Source organism: Alligator mississippiensis, chromosome 15 (assembly GCF_030867095.1).
Source record: "Alligator mississippiensis isolate rAllMis1 chromosome 15, rAllMis1, whole genome shotgun sequence".
Taxonomy (NCBI): Eukaryota; Metazoa; Chordata; order Crocodylia; family Alligatoridae; genus Alligator; species Alligator mississippiensis.
Window position 1 is genome coordinate 15,339,411 of NC_081838.1, and position 24,621 is coordinate 15,364,031.

General features: G+C 44.4%; 1 protein-coding gene and 1 long non-coding RNA gene across 2 annotated transcripts; one reads left to right on the forward strand and one right to left on the reverse strand.

Annotated features, from left to right (window-relative positions):
* Nucleotides 1–7,639: 7,639 nt before the first annotated feature.
* LOC132245799 (feather keratin 4-like) lies at nucleotides 7,640–8,329 on the reverse strand. The gene has a single exon (XM_059718735.1). The coding sequence runs from the start codon at nucleotides 8,312–8,314 to the stop codon at nucleotides 7,976–7,978; it is 339 nt and encodes a 112-aa protein (XP_059574718.1). The 5' UTR covers nucleotides 8,315–8,329; the 3' UTR covers nucleotides 7,640–7,975.
* A 3,676-nt stretch (nucleotides 8,330–12,005) lies between these two features.
* Nucleotides 12,006–13,679, forward strand: LOC132245675 (uncharacterized). The gene is made up of 2 exons (XR_009457377.1): nucleotides 12,006–12,198; nucleotides 13,081–13,679. It is a non-coding gene; the product is annotated as an uncharacterized LOC132245675 (long non-coding RNA).
* The last annotated feature ends 10,942 nt before the right edge of the window (nucleotides 13,680–24,621 follow it).

The following is a 24,621-nucleotide window of genomic DNA, read 5'->3' on the forward strand; positions in this document are numbered from 1 at the left end:
CTCAGTCTCTTGGCCTTTCTCTTTCCTTTGGTGCTTGAAATACAAATCTGTCGTGAAATAACTGCCCTGGGAGAGGCTAGGTGCCAGGTCTGTGCACCACAAAAGGTATGAGGAGATTCTAAGCCCTTACGTAGTCAATAGTGTTGGCTCCAGATTTACGACCCAGATGCCTTGTTCTGGGGGCGGGGAGGACACATCCCACCCTCAGACCGACCACGGATGGGACCCACCCTGAGACCGGCCACCCACTGTCAGACTGATCACAACCTTTCCATTTGATAGTAGGTAAATGTATTGATACACAGTGATAACAAAAAAAACCCCAATACAAACAATCAAACACAATTCTATATATGTACCAAATGCTAGGGCTGTCATCAAAGTCAAAGTATAGTCAAAGGACAGGGAGGAAGAACCCGGGGGAAGCCCTTAGTTATTCTCAAGTGTCTGCTTTTGCATTCTCCTTCCCTCCTGATGACTTCTGATGACTCTTCATCTGTGGCTATCACTGGTTGGTCTCTGTGTTGTTGTCATATATCCATGTCATTTATCACATGCACACATATTGATTTGGTCTTTCCAGGCCTTCTCCTGATTTGGTCTGTTCTTCCAAAACCAGGACTCAGGCCCCCTGGTTCTGGGGCCTTGTTAGCTGGTGCCACCCTTATCTCATGTTTTGGAACGGCGTGGTACATGTCTCCTTCTTTCCCAGGCTATGTGTCCTTGTTGTGTTAGACATCCTGTCCGAACCTGTGTGACTGTGTGACCCAGACTCTTGGAAATCAATTAGCCCCTGCTGCCCATCCTGAACAATTCTTGTGTGTGTGTGTGTGTGCGCGCGCGCGTGCATGTGCGTGCGTGTGCTTGCGTATACAAAAACCTTTAAATACCATTTTATAAGACAACAAGTAGCAGCCTGAAGGCCTAGCACAACATTGTATTTTACTTAAGTGACCCATATTGCTATGATATGGTATAACAAATGACGCCCAAAATTTTAGCTGAAACATCTATTAAACTTATAGGGTGATAAGATTCTGGTTTATCTTTTAAACCTTTCTTGAAAATAGGTACACTGGTACTCCCTTTCCAAGAATCTGGGATTTGACGCAGCTCAGTTATACCATTTTTCCAAGACCAGAGTCTGCCATTTGATGTTGTCAATGTAAGCTTCCACTTGTATTCTATCTGGGCCTAGGGCTTTATTTTTTCTGTTGTACTTTGAGGAGATGTACTATTTGATCATTTGGTACCCAATACTTCATTGTATCAATAAGGGGTATATTACCCCCTAGATTACTATTTATTTGTTCCAAAGAAGAAGTAAACTGATTAGAATAATATTCTACCCAGCTGTCTGCAGTAATGTTATTTTCACTGTTATAACTATAATTGGCTGTTCCCTTTGATACAAGTAGCCCAAAGGTTTTACTATCTTTAGCAATAATTGCCTACCTCAATTTATCCCACTCCTGTTTGTATTCTTTTTTTCTTATTCTGGAGGAGCAGTTTATATGCTTTCCATAGCTTTCAGAAATCACTCCAAAAAGTTGTTCCAGTGTATCCAAGTTTCCTAAATTGCCTGGCTTTCCTATTTAATGATTTTTTTTTTTTTGTTCTACTCATTTTTTATCAAACCAGGAAGCACCTTGTTGTTTAAATGTCTGTATGGGATGGGAGGTTACAGGTACTGAGAGGAGTAAGTACAGATGGTCTTTAATTTGCTGACAATGCTGTAAAATTTCCTCTGGTATTTGGACTACTATTACCAAATTTCTTAAAATACTTAGATCTTCTGCATTAAGTTTATTGGTCACCTTTTCAGCTGGGTGGGTGTCCCATTTCAATTTGTTATTAACTAATGTAGGTGTTCTTCAATTGCTATTAAGGACTAGAGGGGTATCAAGCTCTTTCTTAAGGTTGAGGACTAAAGGGAGATGAAGAGAAATGTTATCTCAAAATCAGCTATATCCTCCCACATGGAGGGTTCAGTCAACATATCTTCAGTGGTGCTTGATCCTTTAACAGAGGTATAGGTTGAATTCTTTGACGTAATACTAGGGTAATGATCCATTAATTGATCCCTACATCGTTGAATGATGGAACATCAATCCCCCAAATCTCATTAATTAGCAAATAATCCTCATATTCCCATTTAAGCCCTCCTATTCTAGCATTAAAATCTCCAACTAATATCAATTTGTTCATAGGATATTCTAATTGTATAGATTCTGAATGCTCAATGAGCAAATCCCATTTATCACTAGCTTGTTCTCTTCCCAATGTTGGGAGCATAGAAATATTTGCATAATCCAAGAACCTGTCCAGGGAATAGTAAATCTAATCAACAGACAAATATCAAGGCAAGTGCCTAATTGTTTTCCAGTCCATCCTAGATTGTTTGCCAGCATTGTCAAAAGACCCAAACTGGGGCATCCTTTTTGCCTGCTTTGCCAGGGTGACTAAATCACGAATAGCCCTTTAGAAAAAAGGGTTCCTTACATGAAGTTTCTTGCAATGTTATAACATCGTGACTGGTTAAAAAGGCTTCAAAGTCACTATCACCTAATTTACTTAATAATCCTGCCACGTTCCCAGAAATAATTGAAAGGTTTTTTGTGGCTCTTTTGGTGGAGCTTTGCTTTCTGAGTCAGGATGATTTTACATCCACTGCTTCTGACTCAAGTGGGGCAAAAAACCCAGCACTGTCGTGGTCTAATGGAAGTGACCTGTCTGTAACATCTTGTTTGCTATTTACTGTTGGTATAGAAATTGCCAAGGGGAGGGCTTTCTGACCGCCCTCGTTATTTATAATGCATGGATTGGTTATTGTCTAAAGGGTTCATCGAATAGATTTCTCTACTAGTCTGTGTAATGCTTAAACTATCCTTGGCCTTTTGTTCTTATCCATCTCTCTATCTTTGCTATGGACTAGAGGTGTCTTTTTTGTAGGCTGAGCTAGATTACTATCTCCCATTTCACGTGGGTCCAGATACCTATACTCCTGCCAGTAATTGCTCCTATCCTTGTACTCAGTTTTCCAGGAGGGGTTGAGGTCTATGAATGCTGAACTCTGGGACCCATCTATAGTTATAAATTTTCCCTGATGTTTTGTATCCTGCTTTATTATAATCACTTCTAATTCCAACGGAAATGTCACATCCTCTTCTCTCCCTCTCAAATTCAAGTGAAGTAAATCTGGACAGGGCAAAGGGATATCTTGAGTTATCCAAAGTGACTTGCCGGAGGAGGATAAAGCTCTCAAGCCCTCATTTTCAGCAAGTCCCTTACCCAGACCTCCTAGTTCCGTTCCTAGGGACACGTCTAATTCCTCCAAACTGCAGGTAGGTTTTCTGTCGCCAGGTAGTGGGGAAACATTATCTCTTCTATTAAGCTCTTGGAAATGAATCGGGCCATCAACTCTTCAGAGCAAAACTTGTGTCACGTGTAAGTGGGAAGGCACAGAGAAAGCTTAGTTCAAACAATGCTTTTTATGCTGTTTTTCCATCCCTCCCCCAGAGCAGTGGGATTGGAAGGGACCTCAGGGAAAGATCACAGTCACTGGCCAGCTACACAGTCAATATGAGAGCAGTCCTTCCCCCCTCTTCCCCCTCCCTCTCCTTAGTTTCTCTTTAGCTACAAGCAAGCCCAGCTTCAAAACTCGAAACTTTTTTGAAACTTTTGACTGCCCTCATTTTGTTTCAAGGCTGTTTCAAAACTTTCTGTTTCAATATTGCTGTTTTGAGCTTGAAATGTGTCAAAACAGCCGGCAAAATTTCGCACAGCCCTAGTAATTACAAGGGGTCTCTTAATAACTAGTTCTTCAGGGTGGGTAAGAGGGGCCTGTACCACAAAGTGATCTGTTTTCCCTTCGCCTCCTTCCTGTCTTGCGAATCTAAATGTAGTTTGCTGGTCTGGGGATTGCTCTGGCCTTTCTAATTAATTTTAATTAAATCTTCCTGGAGAACTCTCAATTGAGCCAAGATGTTATTTTTTTCTTTAGGTGGCAAGCTTTCAAAGGAAGCCAGGAGATTTAATTCCTCATCTAAGTAGGAATGTTGATATCCTTCCCTTTCCTCCATTAGAAATCCACAAATGTGATTGAATTGGGTTCAGCTGATGGGCTGGAGGTTGACCTGTCTAATTGTATTACTATCTAATTGGGTCAACCCTCTAACTTTGGGAACCCACTTACTTTTCCTTATCTTTTCCAGTATGGTTGAACTGGGCTGCTGGTCTCTCTGATGACTCTGCCTGAAATAGGAGATTTTTTTTACGAAGAGGTAAGATTTCAGCAAAAACCCTTGTTGGGTGAACTGCCCAATTCTTTAGGGCCCTCTTTCTCCTCATTACCAGGGACACTTGTAAGAGGGAATGTAGTTTTATCATATATTTCTTAACTGGTGTATTACTATATAATTGCATACAAAAAACTAGAACTCTTGGTTCCAAAATGATACCTTGTATTAGACCAACTGGAAAATGGCAAGAACATTGTCCTTTTCTGCAAGCTTTTGGGATCAAAGCCCCTTCATCAGGTTCTGGGAAAAGTGTAGATGGTACAAGATGGTAGAAAGTCCCCATAGGTAGGAAATAAACTTTATTTTTGCACAGAGGGAGCTGAAGATGGAAGTCTGTCCCTCTGGGTCCATGAGAGTGTCTTTGTGAGCTGTGTTGTGTAGCATTGTGATGTGTTCATCAGGTAGAATTCCTCCCTGGAGGTGTCAGACGGCCGGCAGGGAGGCAAAAAAAAAACTTCCTTGTTGCTCTGCAATGAAGTTTAAAATCCAAAATCGACTAAAATTCATCATCTTCCATGTTTCAGGGGTGTACTTGGTAGCCATGTTGGTCTGAGACAAAAAGACATACAAAAAACTAGAACTCTTGCTTCCAAAATGATACCTTTATTATTATTATTACTTTTTGTATGTCTTTTTGTCCCAGACCAACACAGCTACCAAGTACACCTCTGAAACATGGAAGATGCCATATATAATTGTGTTACTTTTTTAATATCCTCCTTCCTATGTTTGTGGACAGTAATGTTCGCAAATGTTGGATGACCCTCCCAGGGGTATGCCAAAGGGGAATATAACCATTGGGTAGGGAAAATACTATTATAGCCATAGTATCTTTTATTAAAATGGCATTTCCTGTCCCACCTTGATAAATGGGGGTAGTCCGATCAGTATCTTTTGAGCCATCTCTATTCTCTCTAACCTCTGGCTGGTCTAGGTTTCTATTATCCCTAGCACTATGTTGCCCTCTAATAAAATTCCTTTTCTGAACAAAGAGTCGTTGTTCACTCAAGTTGTCTTTAGCCCCTCGTAACATTACTTCTACACCTCCTACTTTGGAATATAGCAATTCCATTTGAGAGAAGATCTGTCAAAATGTTTTAGCTGTCAAGAGGGCATAGTCTGCAAGTATAGAAAGGAAGACTGGTGTTTTCAGTTGTCTGTGAGTTAGAGTTGTTATCTATCCTGGATATGCCTTCCTGTAAAGGCTTATAGTTATGTAATAAGGAATCAAAATCAAGGACCATCTTGGCACCCGAATCTGAATGAGTAAAGGAGTTTGATGTTGATATATATGCTTGTGGACTATTCATATCTAAGGTCTGATTTTTTTTTATCAAATAAGGGCCACGTTGACTTGGTTTTATAGGTGGTGTTGCAGTAACTGGAGATGCACAGGGTCTTTTTGTTCTAGGAGCCATTTGAAAGGAAAAAAAAACAAAAACAAAAACAAACTATCCAAGTAATAACACTAAAATCCAATTAACAATAATAACAATAAGATATTTCAACTGACAATAATGAAATAATAAGAATAAGTAATAATAATATTAATAATATTAGTAATAATAACTATTAAAAATAAAATGTCATAAAAAATTAATAAGAAAGAAAAAAAGGGTAAATAAAGGAGAACTAGAAAATGTTACTAGAGGAGCAAGACATCAGTCCTTTCCATCAGTTGCCCACTCCACTCAAGCGGGTCACTCTTAGATAAAGTACATCAGTTACTCTAAGTAAACCTGACAGGGCCTCATGAACCAATCAGGGCAATCAGTCTATCCCGAGAAATTCTCGCGGAGGGTATTGGGTTGGCTTCAGCTCCTCCAGCTTAACTCCAGCTGGTCCTTTAAGGCTTGTTCCTTTGCCAACTTGCCTCAGCTGACTCCAGCTACTTTCTCTCCCCTTCTTTCAGGGCTACAGCCCTGTTTCCTGGGAGGATCATCAAATAACAAAAAAGAAAGAAAGCAAATGTAACCTTAACTGCCAGATTGTCGCAGTGCCAGCTTCTCCAGGTCACAACTCCCCTCAATGCATCTCCTGACCAGCTTTGCTTGAAATCGCCACATCTGCAGCAATTGTCCTGCAGAGCTTCAAGAGCAGAGCCCCTCCGAACTCTTGAGGACCCCCTCTGCCAGCTTCTCAGGGTCAGAGGCTCCCCTTTGGGCATCCTGGTGTTCCTGGCTCTCCCCAGCTGTCCAACGTTCACCTCTCCTCCTTTAGACTGTGAGTGTGGAGGACTTGCCAGCACTGGAAATCTTAAAAAAAGGGCTCATCATCCTTCTGAAAAGGTAAGTCCTAGCTCAGCTTGCAGCTGTTGGGCATGCACAAGGATTCCTGAGCGCAGTTGCACAAGATGAACCTACTGGCCTGTTCTGGTCCTCAAATTGCAAATGAAATGCTCACTCTTCAGAGGCAGCCAACAGTCCTCATGGTGCTGTAGCTTGGTTGTGCAGCCCTCTGGGGAGGAAGGGTGGCCGACCCATATTGCAGTAATGATACTCTTGCGTGGCAATGTGCAGCATTCATTAGCGCAGATCAGAGGGGTGGCTAGCCTGGGTTTCACTGGCATGACATTGCATTACAATATGAAGAATCAGGGGCTAAAGACTTCATGCTATCCTGCAAGCTGGGCAGGACCCCAGGACCCATCCTCACCCCATGTAGGCTCCCATGACTGGGACCTTGCTGGAGCCCCTGTACAGCGCTCAGCCTGCAGTGGAGTGGCTGGGCTGGGGGGGAGTGGGGGGGCGCTGCCAGTGTAGCTGTGGATATCTGGTGCTGGGATGGAGAGGTCAGGTGGCAATTTCCTTACAGATCTTTCTTCTCCACCACCCTAGTGCAATGTCAGCTGGCAGAGGTGACAGCGACAATGGGGCTGTACATCCCTATGCAAAGAATCATTCCCAAACTGTGAGACACATGTAAAAATCACTCCTGTAGTGAAGAACCTGCAGGCTGTTATAGGCCAAATAAGAGGCCAGATTCATGTCCTTAATGGTCCTGAGTAGGGCATTAGTTGTACAACATTCTGGTCCCTCTCAAAAGGGGATAATTTAATTTGGAGTGATTTTGAATTCAGAAGGGGAGGAGAAAGTGAAACAAGAAGTCTGGATTAGGATGCAGCACAATCTTTATTGGGAACAAGAAATGGAGCTCAGAGCACATACAGAAAATAAAGAATTTGCTTCCAAAGTTTGGAGAAGGGCCAAAATCACTTGCCCACCCCAAAATGGGCAGAATTTCACCATAGGGGTTCTTGTCCTAGTTGCAGCTGCAGACTTTGATGAGCAAATCCTGTTTTTAGCCCTTCATGAGATTATTTCAGATTTTTCCAGAGACTATGAAATTGGAGAAGAACAGTCTACAGAGAGGGACAAAGCAATGTTTCCAATACATTTCTGATGTGGTCGTTTTCAACAACTAGAAACCTACATTTCTTTCTGGAAAGACTGCACATAGGGCAGAATGACTGCACAGTGTCATACATCTAATGCAAATATGGAAACTATGCTGGGTCTCTTTGTTCAAAGGTGTTGAGCACTTACAGCTCTCCCTGGTTTCAGCTGGAACACTGATGCTTAGATCTTCTGAAAGTCATGCTCCTTGATGCATTCATGGTGGTCTTGGTTTCCACTCCCGTGCTGTTCCCTGTGCCGTGGGTTTTCCTGCTGGATTTAACAGGACCCGCAGTTGCCATAGCGGTACTTATTGTACCGCTGGGAATAGTAAGGGGACAGGCATCCTAAGGAGCTCCCGGACCCAACAGAGCCCCTGGAGACAAAGGAGCTGCCGATCTGGAGTGGCTCCGAGGTGCCCACATAGCTCTCCTGGGGGCAGGAGCTGAGGATGGGTCCTGGGAAGGTGACGACCACTGGGGGTGGGTAGACCACGGCTCTGGAGTCACCACAGGATGTGACGCAGGGCTCGTTCCAGGCATTGGCGTATGGCTGAGGGCAGGTCACCTCACAGGGGTTGAAGCAGTGGGAGCTGAGCAGCTGGCGGTTGAAGGACATCTTCCTGCAATGGAGTTGCACCTGAAATACCCAAGGTCAAGTGGCATTAATATAAGGATCAAAGAGACAGCAGAAAAGTACATCTGAAGCAGATATAGGATGATGTTTGAAATCTAGGATGTCTCAAGTCTAACAATGGGTCCCTGTGTCTAACGAGGGGTGTCTCAAGTCTAACAAGGGGAGCCTGTGTCTAAAAAGGTTTAGATCCACTCTTCTAAAGCCTGTCTTCACCAATGCTCACAACCAAACCCTGGCTTCCTGGCAACAGTACAGGGACTCACAAAGTATCTGAGAGTTTTAGCTCAATGAGAGAGATACTTTAGCAGATAAAAAATAACAGAGAAAAGTAAGACTTACTCAGTTCACGAAGGAGGAGAAGTCCAGAGAAGTGCACGGAGCAGTGCTGATGGTGAGCACTTTTATACAGTTCATTAGCCTGTTTGGATCACAGGGCATGTGGCCATTATTGGTTGCAAAATAATATTTCCCAGCCATGTCATACCTCCAGAGGTGCTTTGCATACTGGTTCCAGTTATCAGGCAATGTCTCAGTTCGGAATGGCATGACACACAGGGAGCAGCTTACAGGTGTCCTTGAAGCCTAAAGATCTGGACCAAATTAATCCCTGGTATCATTCCTCTGACTTCACTGGTGTTCAAAAAGAAATAGATATATAAATAAAGTAATGTGCATGTGTGTGTGTGTGTGTGTGTGTACATGCACATTAAAAAGGAACTAAAAAAGAGGGTGTGGATTTCCATTTTGACATACGAGGGCATGTCCAAGATAGATCACCTACTCAAAATAGTCAGGTTGATACTTGCACACCATTATCCTACAGCTGATGGATGGGGACATTCACTCATTCCTCTATGTTTTATTCAGGGCAATTCTAGGCAGCTGTGGTATGGAAAATGGGCAAGAAAATAGCAGAAAAGAGTAAAGAACATATTAGACATCACAGTTCAGCACAAGGAGCTCAGCTCCAGACAGCTTCTTGGAGACAACAGCTAGTTGGGTGGCTAAAGCATGGGACTGGACACAGGAAGCTCCTGTTCACTTTTGGCCCCTACCACAGCTTATCCTGGGACATCTCATGGGGGCAGCTTCTTACAAGAGCTCAGTACTGAATGGATCCTAGTTTATTGATAGATTTTGAAACCCCCTGCATCAGCCTCTCTTGTGTACAACACAGATAACAATTCTTTCTCCCACTGCTGGATACACCTTCATGTTTAGTTCAGGTTGGGCCCATAGGATAGAGTTGGTTTGTTGTTCTGCATCTCTACAGTGCCCAGACCACCAAGCACAGATGTAAGTCACACTATCAAGGTACTACAGGTACTCTAATGATTAATAATGCCACCAACAAAACAGTGCTCATGTTCCTTAGTCAATTCTTCCCTTGAATCAGCGAGTGATGTTACAGAAACACCTCAGCCCATGTCTCAATTATCCTTTTATAAGTCAGACTTAATCACTACCCATAATGATTACCTAGTTCACACGCATTTCGTAAAAAGTAATGGCAATGAAAACGGAAGCTACTTTTTACCTCTTAGAAGGAGAAGTTATAATCTTTACTGGGCTATAAAACTCAATAGCAAGATCCACGATCCTGAATGAGCTGACAAGCATTGGCTTGTAGAAGCGCTGAGTGCTGCCAAGTGGGGCTGTAGTCACTGGGAGCTGGGATTGTATTTGGCAAAGAGAGAACCAGGCCCTATAGGTCTTCCCCATGTTTTACTTCATTTCAGGTTGTCGATTCTGACTTCTGAAGGTTTCACAGCCCTGGGCACACGAGTCTGTCAAGCAATGCTTGGTTGGAACAGGAGCTGAATCATTGGCACCAGGGAGGCACCAAACTGGACCAGCAGCTCTGGCACCAGCAAAGCTGGGGTGAATCCCCATGAATCACTGACAACACATCACAGCAGCCTCAGAAATGCAAATGTTCTGCCCCAGCTAATTTTGCTGGGCAGGTCCAGAGGGGCCAAAGGGGAACACCCAACTGCACGAATACAGCAGTAACACTTGTCCAAGCTGTCATCTCGGGATGTTTCATTCTTCCAGGAAACACTTATAATTTCTGGCTTTAAGAAAAATATTTCATCAGGTGCGTGTGTGGCACCCTGTGAATGCCAGGAGAGATGTGGTGTAGGGGGATCCAGAGGAATTTGGAAAGAATTGCTAGGATACAATGAAGTGCACGTATAGACTTTTACCTGCAGGTATCTCCTCTGGGATATCCGCCTCTGGGGAAGGCAGTGATGGCACCGCTCCCCCCTGCAAGTCTTTCCTAGATCAGTAAGGCTGCGTAGCTTGATGGGTGAGCTGGAGGTGTGCTGAGGACACTGTTTTGGTCTGTGGACACTGCCTATTGCCATATATCTAGTGGCACCACTCAAGCTGGGATGCAGTGGGATACAGGAGATCATACCTCCAATCCCCATCAATTGATTTATTGCTTCTGACAGGCACTAATGGCAGCACCTAGGTGCCTACTTGGCAGATAACTGAGCTACAGATTTGAGTCACCACTAAATCTATAAATTGTGCAATAAATCAAGAAAAGAATTATCTATCTATCTATCTATCTATCTATCTATCTATCTATCTATCTATCTATCTATCTATCAGCCTTAATCTGCATGTTTGTCTGTCCATAACGCTTTATTCACGCTCTGACTGCTTGTCTTGGCAGCTAATCAGAGTACTCCAAGATCATTTGGACAGGAGGCAGTGGCAGCAGCGCGGCACCATGACAGCAGGACAAAGGGGACGGACCAGGGGGTGGCGGCAGCGATACAGGGTGCTGGCCAAGGGGGATGGAGGGGACAGCAGGGCAAGCTTTCCTCCAATCCCCCCGCTATTGGGATGCAGTGGTTGTGGTGCAGGGTGCTGGGTGGCAGTGCTCTGTCCCCGCCCATCATTTCAAAGAGGTGTGGGGCAAGTGGGCCCGGCCCCGGTCCCAAAGCGGTGGGTGGGGAGGGGGGTGCAGCATGTCCAGCCCCAAAGCAGTAGGGTTGGGAGGGGTGACCTGGACATGGGCCTCTATCCCTGCCTGCCCTCTATCCCCCGCTTCATTCTTGACAGGCAATTTGCTAGTATTTCAATATCTCTTTAGGAAAAAATAATAAAACTTCCCTGGTGACATTTTCTCCAACTGCAAGCTCTCGTGTCAACATGGGGAAAAAGGGAACATGATGGAAAGAACCACAGGAAGCATCAAGGGGCTCAGAAACTAATGCTTAGCAGCTGTCGCGCTCAGGAAACCTATGAAGCAGGAATAGGGACCCTAACTCTTTCTTCCTGAGAGATTTGGCAGCAAGTTTGTTCTTACCTGCAATAACGTGGGGTATAATACAGCAAGGATTTATAGTGGCACTGAACTCAAATGAGGTGAGGAAACTCACGTAACCACAAAGTGCAACACACCTGCGTACAACAAAGGGACACAAGTCTTTGGAGGAAGAGAGGCCTAGACTTCTCCTTAATGATGCAACTATTCTGTGTTGAATCAGTTTTTAAAATAATTAACCAATAATTCGACTCCTTGCTACTGTAACACTGATGAAGGCAGGGGAATGATACTGGGGATGAACTGGCCAGAACAGGTTTTGGTTGAAAGCCTCCCACTGACTTTGTCATATTCATGCCATATCTTTTGTGCCTGCAAATTGCCCAATAATCAAAACAGCATGCAAAACTCACCCCAGCTTGGGGAGTGACACATGCAGGACATTTTTTCTCATCTGATGAAACGCCCACACACATAAAGGATGTCTCAGTGGCTCCAGGAAGTCCAAGGAAACATATAAAAGCACTTGCAGCTCAGAGCTCTTCTAATCACTCTCCGGCATTTCTCTTCCTGGCTGAACCAAGTAAGTCTTGTTTAAATCTCTATTACTCAACTTTGCAAAATGTTGCTGTAGAAGCTTCAAAACTGAGCTTTGCATTGATACTTTGAGACTTGTTCTGTTGTTGAACACAGACTGTTTTCATAGGAGATCATTTTAGCCATTTTCACCCCCAGGCATTGATGGGAGCAGGTTGTAGAAGTTAAGGGTTGGATTTCCAGATCTACCTGTGGGTTTAGGATTGTTAGGTCCTATTAAAATGAACTGGACATAGAGAATGCAAAATATTGAAAGCTTCCACATATGAACCAAAGCCTTCTCCTAAAAAAAACAACCTTATCTCAAATACAATTGGATATCATAAAGGAAAGCTATAGAGCTCATTTCTGAGCTGACTTGAGGAAAGCATCTTCATCTCCACGGGATGGGGAGGGCTTCAATTATTTCACATATAGAGATAAGGTGCATCAAAACTGACTTCTGCTTTTGGCTTATTAAAGGTGAGTTCACAGAGTGCCTATTCTCCACATTGCTTTTCAGCAACACTGAAACTCCTGGGACTTCCTCAGTTTTGGTTCGGGCTCTTTCTCGAAGTCCCCAAGTGACCCTGAACCAGTCACTGCCTGTCTGTGTCTTAGCAACTCCATTCTCTAGAAGCACATGCACCAGTACTTGTTCTCAGGAGAGGGGCTGCATGGGGCAGCAGAGTGGAAGCAGGTTCATCAGTATTAGGTGGCCTTGATACCCATTTTTTAAACGATCAAAGAAAGAGTGAGGTGAGGTTCAAAAGAAATGCCTGCAATGCCAAACTCTCTCTCTTCCACTCCATCTAGACTTCCATGCAGGACCCTTGCAGGCTCCTACTGCACTCTCTCTTGAGTATTGCATTTATCCTGTCTTTTCCAGGTGTAGCTGAATTGCAGAAAGATGTCCTTCAACCGCCAGCTGCTCAGCTCCCGCTGCTTCAACCCCTGTGAGGTGACCTGCCCTCAGCCATACGCCAATGCCTGGAACGAGCCCTGCGTCACATCCTGCGGCGACTCCAGAGCCGTGGTCTACCCACCCCCAGTGGTAGTCACCTTCCCAGGACCCATCCTCAGCTCCTGCCCCCAGGAGAGCTACGTGGGAACCTCGGAGCCGCTCCAGATCGGCAGCTCCTTTCTCTCCAGGGGCTCTGTTGGGTCCAGGAGCTCCTTAGGATGCCTGTACCCTTACTATTCCCAGCAATACAACTGTGGGTCCTGTTAAACCCCGCAGGAAAAATCACGGCACAGGGAACAGCACGGGAGTGGAAACCAAGACCACCATGAATGCATCGAGGGGCATGGCTTTCAGAAGATCTCAACACCAATGTTCCCACTGAAATCAGGGAGCTCTGAGCTCTCTGCACCTTGGAGAGTTTGGGGGCAGATATTGGCTAAAGTCCTTCCCAAAATGTTCTCTGCATGATTATGTCCTGTTACGGCCACTTCTTATTCCCATTAAAGGTTGTGCTGCATGGCAAACTCAGTCTCTTGGCCTTTCTCTTTCCTTTGGTGCTTGAAATACAAATCTGTCGTGAAATAACTGCCCTGGGAGAGGCTAGGTGCCAGGTCTGTGCACCACAAAAGGTATGAGGAGATTCTAAGCCCTTACGTAGTCAATAGTGTTGGCTCCAGATTTACGACCCAGATGCCTTGTTCTGGGGGCGGGGAGGACACATCCCACCCTCAGACCGACCACGGATGGGACCCACCCTGAGACCGGCCACCCACTGTCAGACTGATCACAACCTTTCCATTTGATAGTAGGTAAATGTATTGATACACAGTGATAACAAAAAAAACCCCAATACAAACAATCAAACACAATTCTATATATGTACCAAATGCTAGGGCTGTCATCAAAGTCAAAGTATAGTCAAAGGACAGGGAGGAAGAACCCGGGGGAAGCCCTTAGTTATTCTCAAGTGTCTGCTTTTGCATTCTCCTTCCCTCCTGATGACTTCTGATGACTCTTCATCTGTGGCTATCACTGGTTGGTCTCTGTGTTGTTGTCATATATCCATGTCATTTATCACATGCACACATATTGATTTGGTCTTTCCAGGCCTTCTCCTGATTTGGTCTGTTCTTCCAAAACCAGGACTCAGGCCCCCTGGTTCTGGGGCCTTGTTAGCTGGTGCCACCCTTATCTCATGTTTTGGAACAGCGTGGTACATGTCTCCTTCTTTCCCAGGCTATGTGTCCTTGTTGTGTTAGACATCCTGTCCGAACCTGTGTGACTGTGTGACCCAGACTCTTGGAAATCAATTAGCCCCTGCTGCCCATCCTGAACAATTCTTGTGTGTGTGTGTGTGTGCGCGCGCGCGTGCATGTGCGTGCGTGTGCTTGCGTATACAAAAACCTTTAAATACCATTTTATAAGACAACAAGTAGCAGCCTGAAGGCCTAGCACAACATTGTATTTTACTTAAGTGACCCATATTGCTATGATATGGTATAACAAATGACGCCCAAAATTTTAGCTGAAACATCTATTAAACTTATAGGGTGATAAGATTCTGGTTTATCTTTTAAACCTTTCTTGAAAATAGGTACACTGGTACTCCCTTTCCAAGAATCTGGGATTTGACGCAGCTCAGTTATACCATTTTTCCAAGACCAGAGTCTGCCATTTGATGTTGTCAATGTAAGCTTCCACTTGTATTCTATCTGGGCCTAGGGCTTTATTTTTTCTGTTGTACTTTGAGGAGATGTACTATTTGATCATTTGGTACCCAATACTTCATTGTATCAATAAGGGGTATATTACCCCCTAGATTACTATTTATTTGTTCCAAAGAAGAAGTAAACTGATTAGAATAATATTCTACCCAGCTGTCTGCAGTAATGTTATTTTCACTGTTATAACTATAATTGGCTGTTCCCTTTGATACAAGTAGCCCAAAGGTTTTACTATCTTTAGCAATAATTGCCTACCTCAATTTATCCCACTCCTGTTTATATTCTTTTTTTCTTATTCTGGAGGAGCAGTTTATATGCTTTCCATAGCTTTCAGAAATCACTCCAAAAAGTTGTTCCAGTGTATCCAAGTTTCCTAAATTGCCTGGCTTTCCTATTTAATGATTTTTTTTTTTTTGTTCTACTCATTCTTTATCAAACCAGGAAGCACCTTGTTGTTTAAATGTCTGTATGGGATGGGAGGTTACAGGTACTGAGAGGAGTAAGTACAGATGGTCTTTAATTTGCTGACAATGCTGTAAAATTCCCTCTGGTATTTGGACTACTATTACCAAATTTCTTAAAATACTTAGATCTTCTGCATTAAGTTTATTGGTCACCTTTTCAGCTGGGTGGGTGTCCCATTTCAATTTGTTATTAACTAATGTAGGTGTTCTTCAATTGCTATTAAGGACTAGAGGGGTATCAAGCTCTTTCTTAAGGTTGAGGACTAAAGGGAGATGAAGAGAAATGTTATCTCAAAATCAGCTATATCCTCCCACATGGAGGGTTCAGTCAACATATCTTCAGTGGTGCTTGATCCTTTAACAGAGGTATAGGTTGAATTCTTTGACGTAATACTAGGGTAATGATCCATTAATTGATCCCTACATCGTTGAATGATGGAACATCAATCCCCCAAATCTCATTAATTAGCAAATAATCCTCATATTCCCATTTAAGCCCTCCTATTCTAGCATTAAAATCTCCAACTAATATCAATTTGTTCATAGGATATTCTAATTGTATAGATTCTGAATGCTCAATGAGCAAATCCCATTTATCACTAGCTTGTTCTCTTCCCAATGTTGGGAGCATAGAAATATTTGCATAATCCAAGAACCTGTCCAGGGAATAGTAAATCTAATCAACAGACAAATATCAAGGCAAGTGCCTAATTGTTTTCCAGTCCATCCTAGATTGTTTGCCAGCATTGTCAAAAGACCCAAACTGGGGCATCCTTTTTGCCTGCTTTGCCAGGGTGACTAAATCACGAATAGGCCTTTAGAAAAAAGGGTTCCTTACATGAAGTTTCTTGCAATGTTATAACATCGTGACTGGTTAAAAAGGCTTCAAAGTCACTATCACCTAATTTACTTAATAATCCTGCCACGTTCCCAGAAATAATTGAAAGGTTTTTTGTGGCTCTTTTGGTGGAGCTTTGCTTTCTGAGTCAGGATGATTTTACATCCACTGCTTCTGACTCAAGTGGGGCAAAAAACCCAGCACTGTCGTGGTCTAATGGAAGTGACCTGTCTGTAACATCTTGTTTGCTATTTACTGTTGGTATAGAAATTGCCAAGGGGAGGGCTTTCTGACCGCCCTCGTTATTTATAATACATGGATTGGTTATTGTCTAAAGGGTTCATCGAATAGATTTCTCTACTAGTCTGTGTAATGCTTAAACTATCCTTGGCCTTTTGTTCTTATCCATCTCTCTATCTTTGCTATGGACTAGAGGTGTCTTTTTTGTAGGCTGAGCTAGATTACTATCTCCCATTTCACGTGGGTCCAGATACCTATACTCCTGCCAGTAATTGCTCCTATCCTTGTACTCAGTTTTCCAGGAGGGGTTGAGGTCTATGAATGCTGAACTCTGGGACCCATCTATAGTTATAAATTGTCCCCGATGTTTTGTATCCTGCTTTATTATAATCACTTCTAATTCCAACGGAAATGTCACATCCTCTTCTCTCCCTCTCAAATTCAAGTGAAGTAAATCTGGACAGGGCAAAGGGATATCTTGAGTTATCCAAAGTGACTTGCCGGAGGAGGATAAAGCTCTCAAGCCCTCATTTTCAGCAAGTCCCTTACCCAGACCTCCTAGTTCCGTTCCTAGGGACACGTCTAATTCCTCCAAACTGCAGGTAGGTTTTCTGTCGCCAGGTAGTGGGGAAACATTATCTCTTCTATTAAGCTCTTGGAAATGAATCGGGCCATCAACTCTTCAGAGCAAAACTTGTGTCACTTGTAAGTGGGAAGGCACAGAGAAAGCTTAGTTCAAACAATGCTTTTTATGCTGTTTTTCCATCCCTCCCCCAGAGCAGTGGGATTGGAAGGGACCTCAGGGAAAGATCACAGTCACTGGCCAGCTACACAGTCAATATGAGAGCAGTCCTTCCCCCCTCTTCCCCCTCCCTCTCCTTAGTTTCTCTTTAGCTACAAGCAAGCCCAGCTTCAAAACTCGAAACTTTTTTGAAACTTTTGACTGCCCTCATTTTGTTTCAAGGCTGTTTCAAAACTTTCTGTTTCAATATTGCTGTTTTGAGCTTGAAATGAGTCAAAACAGCCGGCAAAATTTCGCACAGCCCTAGTAATTACAAGGGGTCTCTTAATAACTAGTTCTTCAGGGTGCATAAGAGGGGCCTGTACCACAAAGTGATCTGTTTTCCCTTCGCCTCCTTCCTGTCTTGTGAATCTAAATGTAGTTTGCTGGTCTGGGGATTGCTCTGGCCTTTCTAATTAATTTTAATTAAATCTTCCTGGAGAACTCTCAATTGAGCCAAGATGTTATTTTTTTCTTTAGGTGGCAAGCTTTCAAAGGAAGCCAGGAGATTTAATTCCTCATCTAAGTAGGAATGTTGATATCCTTCCCTTTCCTCCGTTAGAAATCCACAAATGTGATTGAATTGGGTTCAGCTGATGGGCTGGAGGTTGACCTGTCTAATTGTATTACTATCTAATTGGGTCAACCCTCTAACTTTGGGAACCCACTTACTTTTCCTTATCTTTTCCAGTATGGTTGAACTGGGCTGCTGGTCTCTCTGATGACTCTGCCTGAAATAGGAGATTTTTTTTACGAAGAGGTAAGATTTCAGCAAAAACCCTTGTTGGGTGAACTGCCCAATTCTTTAGGGCCCTCTTTCTCCTCATTACCAGGGACACTTGTAAGAGGGAATGTAGTTTTATCATATATTTCTTAACTGGTGTATTACTATATAATTGCATACAAAAAACTAGAACTCTTGGTTCCAAAATGATACCTTGTATTAGACCAACTGGAAAATGGCAAGAACATTGTCCTTTTCTGCAAGCTTTTGGGATGAAAGTCCCTTCATCAGGTTCTGGGAAAAGTGTAGATGGTACAAGATGGTAGAAAGTCCCCATAGGTAGGAAATAAACTTTATTTTTGCACAGAGGGAGCTGAAGATGGAAGTCTGTCCCTCTGGGTCCATGAGAGTGTCTTTGTGAGCTGTGTTGTGTAGCATTGTGATGTGTTCATCAGGTAGAATTCCTCCCTGGAGGTGTCAGATGGCCGGCAGGGAGGCAAAAAACAAAAACTTCCTTGTTGCTCTGCAATGAAGTTTAAAATCCAAAATCGGCTAAAATTCATCATCTTCCATGTTTCAGGGGTGTACTTGGTAGCCATGTTGGTCTGAGACAAAAAGACATCATGAACCAATCAGGGCAATCAGTCTATCCCGAGAAATTCTCGCGGAGGGTATTGGGTTGGCTTCAGCTCCTCCAGCTTAACTCCAGCTGGTCCTTTAAGGCTTGTTCCTTTGCCAACTTGCCTCAGCTGACTCCAGCTACTTTCTCTCCCCTTCTTTCAGGGCTACAGCCCTGTTTCCTGGGAGGATCATCAAATAACAAAAAAGAAAGAAAGCAAATGTAACCTTAACTGCCAGATTGTTGCAGTGCCAGCTTCTCCAGGTCACAACTCCCCTCAATGCATCTCCTGACCAGCTTTGCTTGAAATCGCCACATCTGCAGCAATTGTCCTGCAGAGCTTCAAGAGCAGAGCCCCTCCGAACTCTTGAGGACCCCCTCTGCCAGCTTCTCAGGGTCAGAGGCTCCCCTTTGGGCATCCTGGTGTTCCTGGCTCTCCTCGGCTGTCCAACGTTCACCTCTCCTCCTTTAGACTGTGAGTGTGGAGGACTTGCCAGCACTGGAAATCTTAAAAAAAGGGCTCATCATCCTTCTGAAAAGGTAAGTCCTAGCTCAGCTTGCAGCTGTTGGGCATGCACAAGGATTCCTGAGCGCAGTTGCACAAGATTAACCTACTGGCCTGTTCTGGTCCTCAAATTGCAAATGAAATGCTCACTCTTCAGAGGCAGCCAACAGTCCTCATGGTGCTGTAGCTTGGTTGTGCAGCCCTCTGGGGAGGAAGGGTGGCCGACCCATATTGCAGTAATGATACTCTTGCGTGGCAATGTGCAGCATTCATTAGCGCAGATCAGAGGGGTGGCTAGCCTGGGTTTCACTGGCATGACATTGCATTACAATATGAAGAATCAGGGGCTAAAGACTTCATGCTATCCTGCAAGCTGGGCAGGACCCCAGGACCCATCCTCACCCCATGTAGGCTCCCATGACTGGGACCTTGCTGGAGCCCCTGTACAGCGCTCAGCCTGCAGTGGAGTGGGTGGGCTGGGGGGGAGTGGGGGGGCGCTGCCAGTGTAGCTGTGGATATCTGGTGCTGGGATGGAGAGGTCAGGTGGCAATTTCCTTACAGATCTTTCTTCTCCACCACCCTAGTGCAATGTCAGCTGGCAGAGGTGACAGCGACAATGGGGCTGTACATCCCTATGCAAAGAATCATTCCCAAACCGTGAGACACATGTAAAAATCACTCCTGTAGTGAAGAACCTGCAGGCTGTTATAGGCCAAATAAGAGGCCAGATTCATGTCCTTAATGGTCCTGAGTAGGGCATTAGTTGCACAACATTCTGGTCCCTCTCAAAAGGGGATAATTTAATTTGGAGTGATTTTGAATTCAGAAGTGGAGGAGAAAGTGAAACAAGAAGTCTGGATTAGGATGCAGCACAATCTTTATTGGGAACAAGAAATGGAGCTCAGAGCACATACAGAAAATAAAGAATTTAATTCCAAAGTTTGGAGAAGGGCCAAAATCACTTGCCCACCCCAAAATGGGCAGAATTTCACCATAGGGGTTCTTGTCCTAGTTGCAGCTGCAGACTTTGATGAGCAAATCCTGTTTTTAACCCTTTATGAGATTATTTCAGATTTTTCCACTATGAAATTGGAGAAGAACAGTCTACAGAGAGGGACAAAGCAATGTTTCCAATACATTTCTGATGTGGTCGTTTTCAACAACTAGAAACCTACATTTCTTTCTGGAAAGACTGCACATAGGGCAGAATGACTGCACAGTGTCATACATCTAATGCAAATATGGAAACTATGCTGGGTCTCTTTGTTCAAAGGTGTTGAGCACTTACAGCTCTCCCTGGTTTCAGCTGGAACACTGATGCTTAGATCTTCTGAAAGTCATGCTCCTTGATGCATTCATGGTGGTCTTGGTTTCCACTCCCGTGCTGTTCCCTGTGCCGTGATTTTTCCTGCGGGGTTTAACAGGACCCACAGTTGTACCGCTGGGAATAGTAAGGGGACAGGCATCCTAAGGAGCTCCTGGACCCAACAGAGCCCCTGGAGACAAAGGAGCTGCCAATCTGGAGCGGCTCCGAGGTTCCCACGTAGCTCTCCTGGGGGCAGGAGCTGAGGATGGGTCCTGGGAAGGTGACGACCACTGGGGGTGGGTAGACCACGGCTCTGGAGTCGCCGCAGGACGTGACGCAGGGCTCGTTCCAGGCATTGGCGTATGGCTGAGGGCAGGTCACCTCACAGGGGTTGAAGCAGTGGGAGCTGAGCAGCTGGCGGTTGAAGGACATCTTCCTGCAATGGAGTTGCACCTGAAATACCCAAGGTCAAGTGGCATTAATATAAGGATCAAAGAGACAGCAGAAAAGTACATCTGAAGCAGATATAGGATGATGTTTGAAATCTAGGATGTCTCAAGTCTAACAATGGGTCCCTGTGTCTAACGAGGGGTGTCTCAAGTCTAACAAGGGGAGCCTGTGTCTAAAAAGGTTTAGATCCACTCTTCTAAAGCCTGTCTTCACCAATGCTCACAACCAAACCCTGGCTTCCTGGCAACAGTACAGGGACTCACAAAGTATCTGAGAGTTTTAGCTCAATGAGAGAGATACTTTAGCAGATAAAAAATAACGGAGAAAAGTAAGACTTACTCAGTTCACAAAGGAGGAGAAGTCCAGAGAAGTGCACGGAGCAGTGCTGATGGTGAGCACTTTTATACAGTTCATTAGCCTGTTTGGATCACAGGGCATGTGGCCCTTATTGGTTGCAAAATAATATTTCCCAGCCATGTCATACCTCCACAGGTGCTTTGCATACTGGTTCCAGTTATCAGGCAATGTCTCAGTTCGGAATGGCATGACACACAGGGAGCAGCTTACAGGTGTCCTTGAAGCCTAAAGATCTGGACCAAATTAATCCCTGGTATCATTCCTCTGACTTCACTGGTGTTCAAAAAGAAATAGATATATAAATAAAGTAATGTGCATGTGTGTGTGTGTGTGTGTGTGTGTGTGTGCACGCACATTAAAAAGGAACTAAAAAAGAGGGTGTGGATTTCCATTTTGACATACGAGGGCATGTCCAAGATAGATCACCTACTCAAAATAGTCAGGTTGATACTTGCACACCATTATCCTACAGCTGATGGATGGGGACATTCACTCATTCCTCTATGTTTTATCAGGGCAATTCTAGGCAGCTGTGGTATGGAAAATGGGCAAGAAAATAGCAGAAAAGAGTAAAGAACATATTAGACATCACAGTTCAGCACAAGGCGCTCAGCTCCAGACAGCTTCTTGGAGACAACAGCTAGTTGGGTGGCTAAAGCATGGGACTGGACACAGGAAGCTCCTGTTCACTTTTGGCCCCTACCACAGCTTATCCTGGGACATCTCATGGGGGCAGCTTCTTACAAGAGCTCAGTACTGAATGGATCCTAGTTTATTGATAGATTTTGAAACCCCCTGCATCAGCCTCTCTTGTGTACAACACAGATAACAATTCTTTCTCCCACTGCTGGATACACCTTCATGTTTAGTTCAGGTTGGGCCCATAGGATAGAGTTGGTTTGTTGTTCTGCATCTCTACAGTGCCCAGACCACCAAGCACAGATGTAAGTCACACTATCAAGGTACTACAGGTACTCTAATGATTAATAATGCCACCAACAAAACAGTGCTCATGTTCCTTAGTCAATTCTTCCCTTGAATCAGCGAGTGATGTTACAGAAACACCTCAGCCCATGTCTCAATTATCCTTTTATAAGTCAGACTTAATCACTACCCATAATGATTACCTAGTTCACACGCATTTCGTAAAAAGTAATGGCAATGAAAACGGAAGCTACTTTTTACCTCTTAGAAGGAGAAGTTATAATCTTTACTGGGCTATAAAACTCAATAGCAAGATCCACGATCCTGAATGAGCTGACAAGCATTGGCTTGTAGAAGCGCTGAGTGCTGCCAAGTGGGGCTGTAGTCACTGGGAGCTGGGATTGTATTTGGCAAAGAGAGAACCAGGCCCTATAGGTCTTCCCCATGTTTTACTTCATTTCAGGTTGTCGATTCTGACTTCTGAAGGTTTCACAGCCCTGGGCACACGAGTCTGTCAAGCAATGCTTGGTTGGAACAGGAGCTGAATCATTGGCACCAGGGAGGCACCAAACTGGACCAGCAGCTCTGGCACCAGCAAAGCTGGGGTGAATCCCCATGAATCACTGACAACACATCACAGCAGCCTCAGAAATGCAAATGTTCTGCCCCAGCTAATTTTGCTGGGCAGGTCCAGAGGGGCCAAAGGGGAACACCCAACTGCACGAATACAGCAGTAACACTTGTCCAAGCTGTCATCTCGGGATGTTTCATTCTTCCAGGAAACACTTATAATTTCTGGCTTTATGAAAAATATTTCATCAGGTGCGTGTGTGGCACCCTGTGAATGCCAGGAGAGATGTGGTGTAGGGGGATCCAGAGGAATTTGGAAAGAATTGCTAGGATACAATGAAGTGCACGTATAGACTTTTACCTCTGGGATATCCGCCTCTGGGGAAGGCAGTGATGGCACCGCTCCCCCCTGCAAGTCTTTCCTAGATCAGTAAGGCTGCGTAGCTTGATGGGTGAGCTGGAGGTGTGCTGAGGACACTGTTTTGGTCTGTGGACACTGCCTATTGCCATATATCTAGTGGCACCACTCAAGCTGGGATGCAGTGGGATACAGGAGATCATACCTCCAATCCCCATCAATTGATTTATTGCTTCTGACAGGCACTAATGGCAGCACCTAGGTGCCTACTTGGCAGATAACTGAGCTACAGATTTGAGTCACCACTAAATCTATAAATTGTGCAATAAATCAAGAAAAGAATTATCTATCTATCTATCTATCTATCTATCTATCTATCTATCTATCTATCTATCTATCAGCCTTAATCTGCATGTTTGTCTGTCCATAACGCTTTATTCACGCTCTGACTGCTTGTCTTGGCAGCTAATCAGAGTACTCCAAGATCATTTGGACAGGAGGCAGTGGCAGCAGCGCGGCACCATGACAGCAGGACAAAGGGGACGGACCAGGGGGTGGCGGCAGCGATACAGGGTGCTGGCCAAGGGGGATGGAGGGGACAGCAGGGCAAGCTTTCCTCCAATCCCCCCGCTATTGGGATGCAGTGGTTGTGGTGCAGGGTGCTGGGTGGCAGTGCTCTGTCCCCGCCCATCATTTCAAAGAGGTGTGGGGCAAGTGGGCCCGGCCCCGGTCCCAAAGCGGTGGGTGGGGAGGGGGGTGCAGCATGTCCAGCCCCAAAGCAGTAGGGTTGGGAGGGGTGACCTGGACATGGGCCTCTATCCCTGCCTGCCCTCTATCCCCCGCTTCATTCTTGACAGGCAATTTGCTAGTATTTCAATATCTCTTTAGGAAAAAATAATAAAACTTCCCTGGTGACATTTTCTCCAACTGCAAGCTCTCGTGTCAACATGGGGAAAAAGGGAACATGATGGAAAGAACCACAGGAAGCATCAAGGGGCTCAGAAACTAATGCTTAGCAGCTGTCGCGCTCAGGAAACCTATGAAGCAGGAATAGGGACCCTAACTCTTTCTTCCTGAGAGATTTGGCAGCAAGTTTGTTCTTACCTGCAATAACGTGGGGTATAATACAGCAAGGATTTATAGTGGCACTGAACTCAAATGAGGTGAGGAAACTCACGTAACCACAAAGTGCAACACACCTGCGTACAACAAAGGGACACAAGTCTTTGGAGGAAGAGAGGCCTAGACTTCTCCTTAATGATGCAACTATTCTGTGTTGAATCAGTTTTTAAAATAATTAACCAATAATTCGACTCCTTGCTACTGTAACACTGATGAAGGCAGGGGAATGATACTGGGGATGAACTGGCCAGAACAGGTTTTGGTTGAAAGCCTCCCACTGACTTTGTCATATTCATGCCATATCTTTTGTGCCTGCAAATTGCCCAATAATCAAAACAGCATGCAAAACTCACCCCAGCTTGGGGAGTGACACATGCAGGACATTTTTTCTCATCTGATGAAACGCCCACACACATAAAGGATGTCTCAGTGGCTCCAGGAAGTCCAAGGAAACATATAAAAGCACTTGTAGCTCAGAGCTCTT

Coding starts and splice junctions, on each gene's coding strand:
- LOC132245799 (XM_059718735.1), bottom strand. CDS start 8,314: ATGTCCTTCAACCGCCAGCTGCTCAGCTCCCACTGCTTCAACCCCTGT.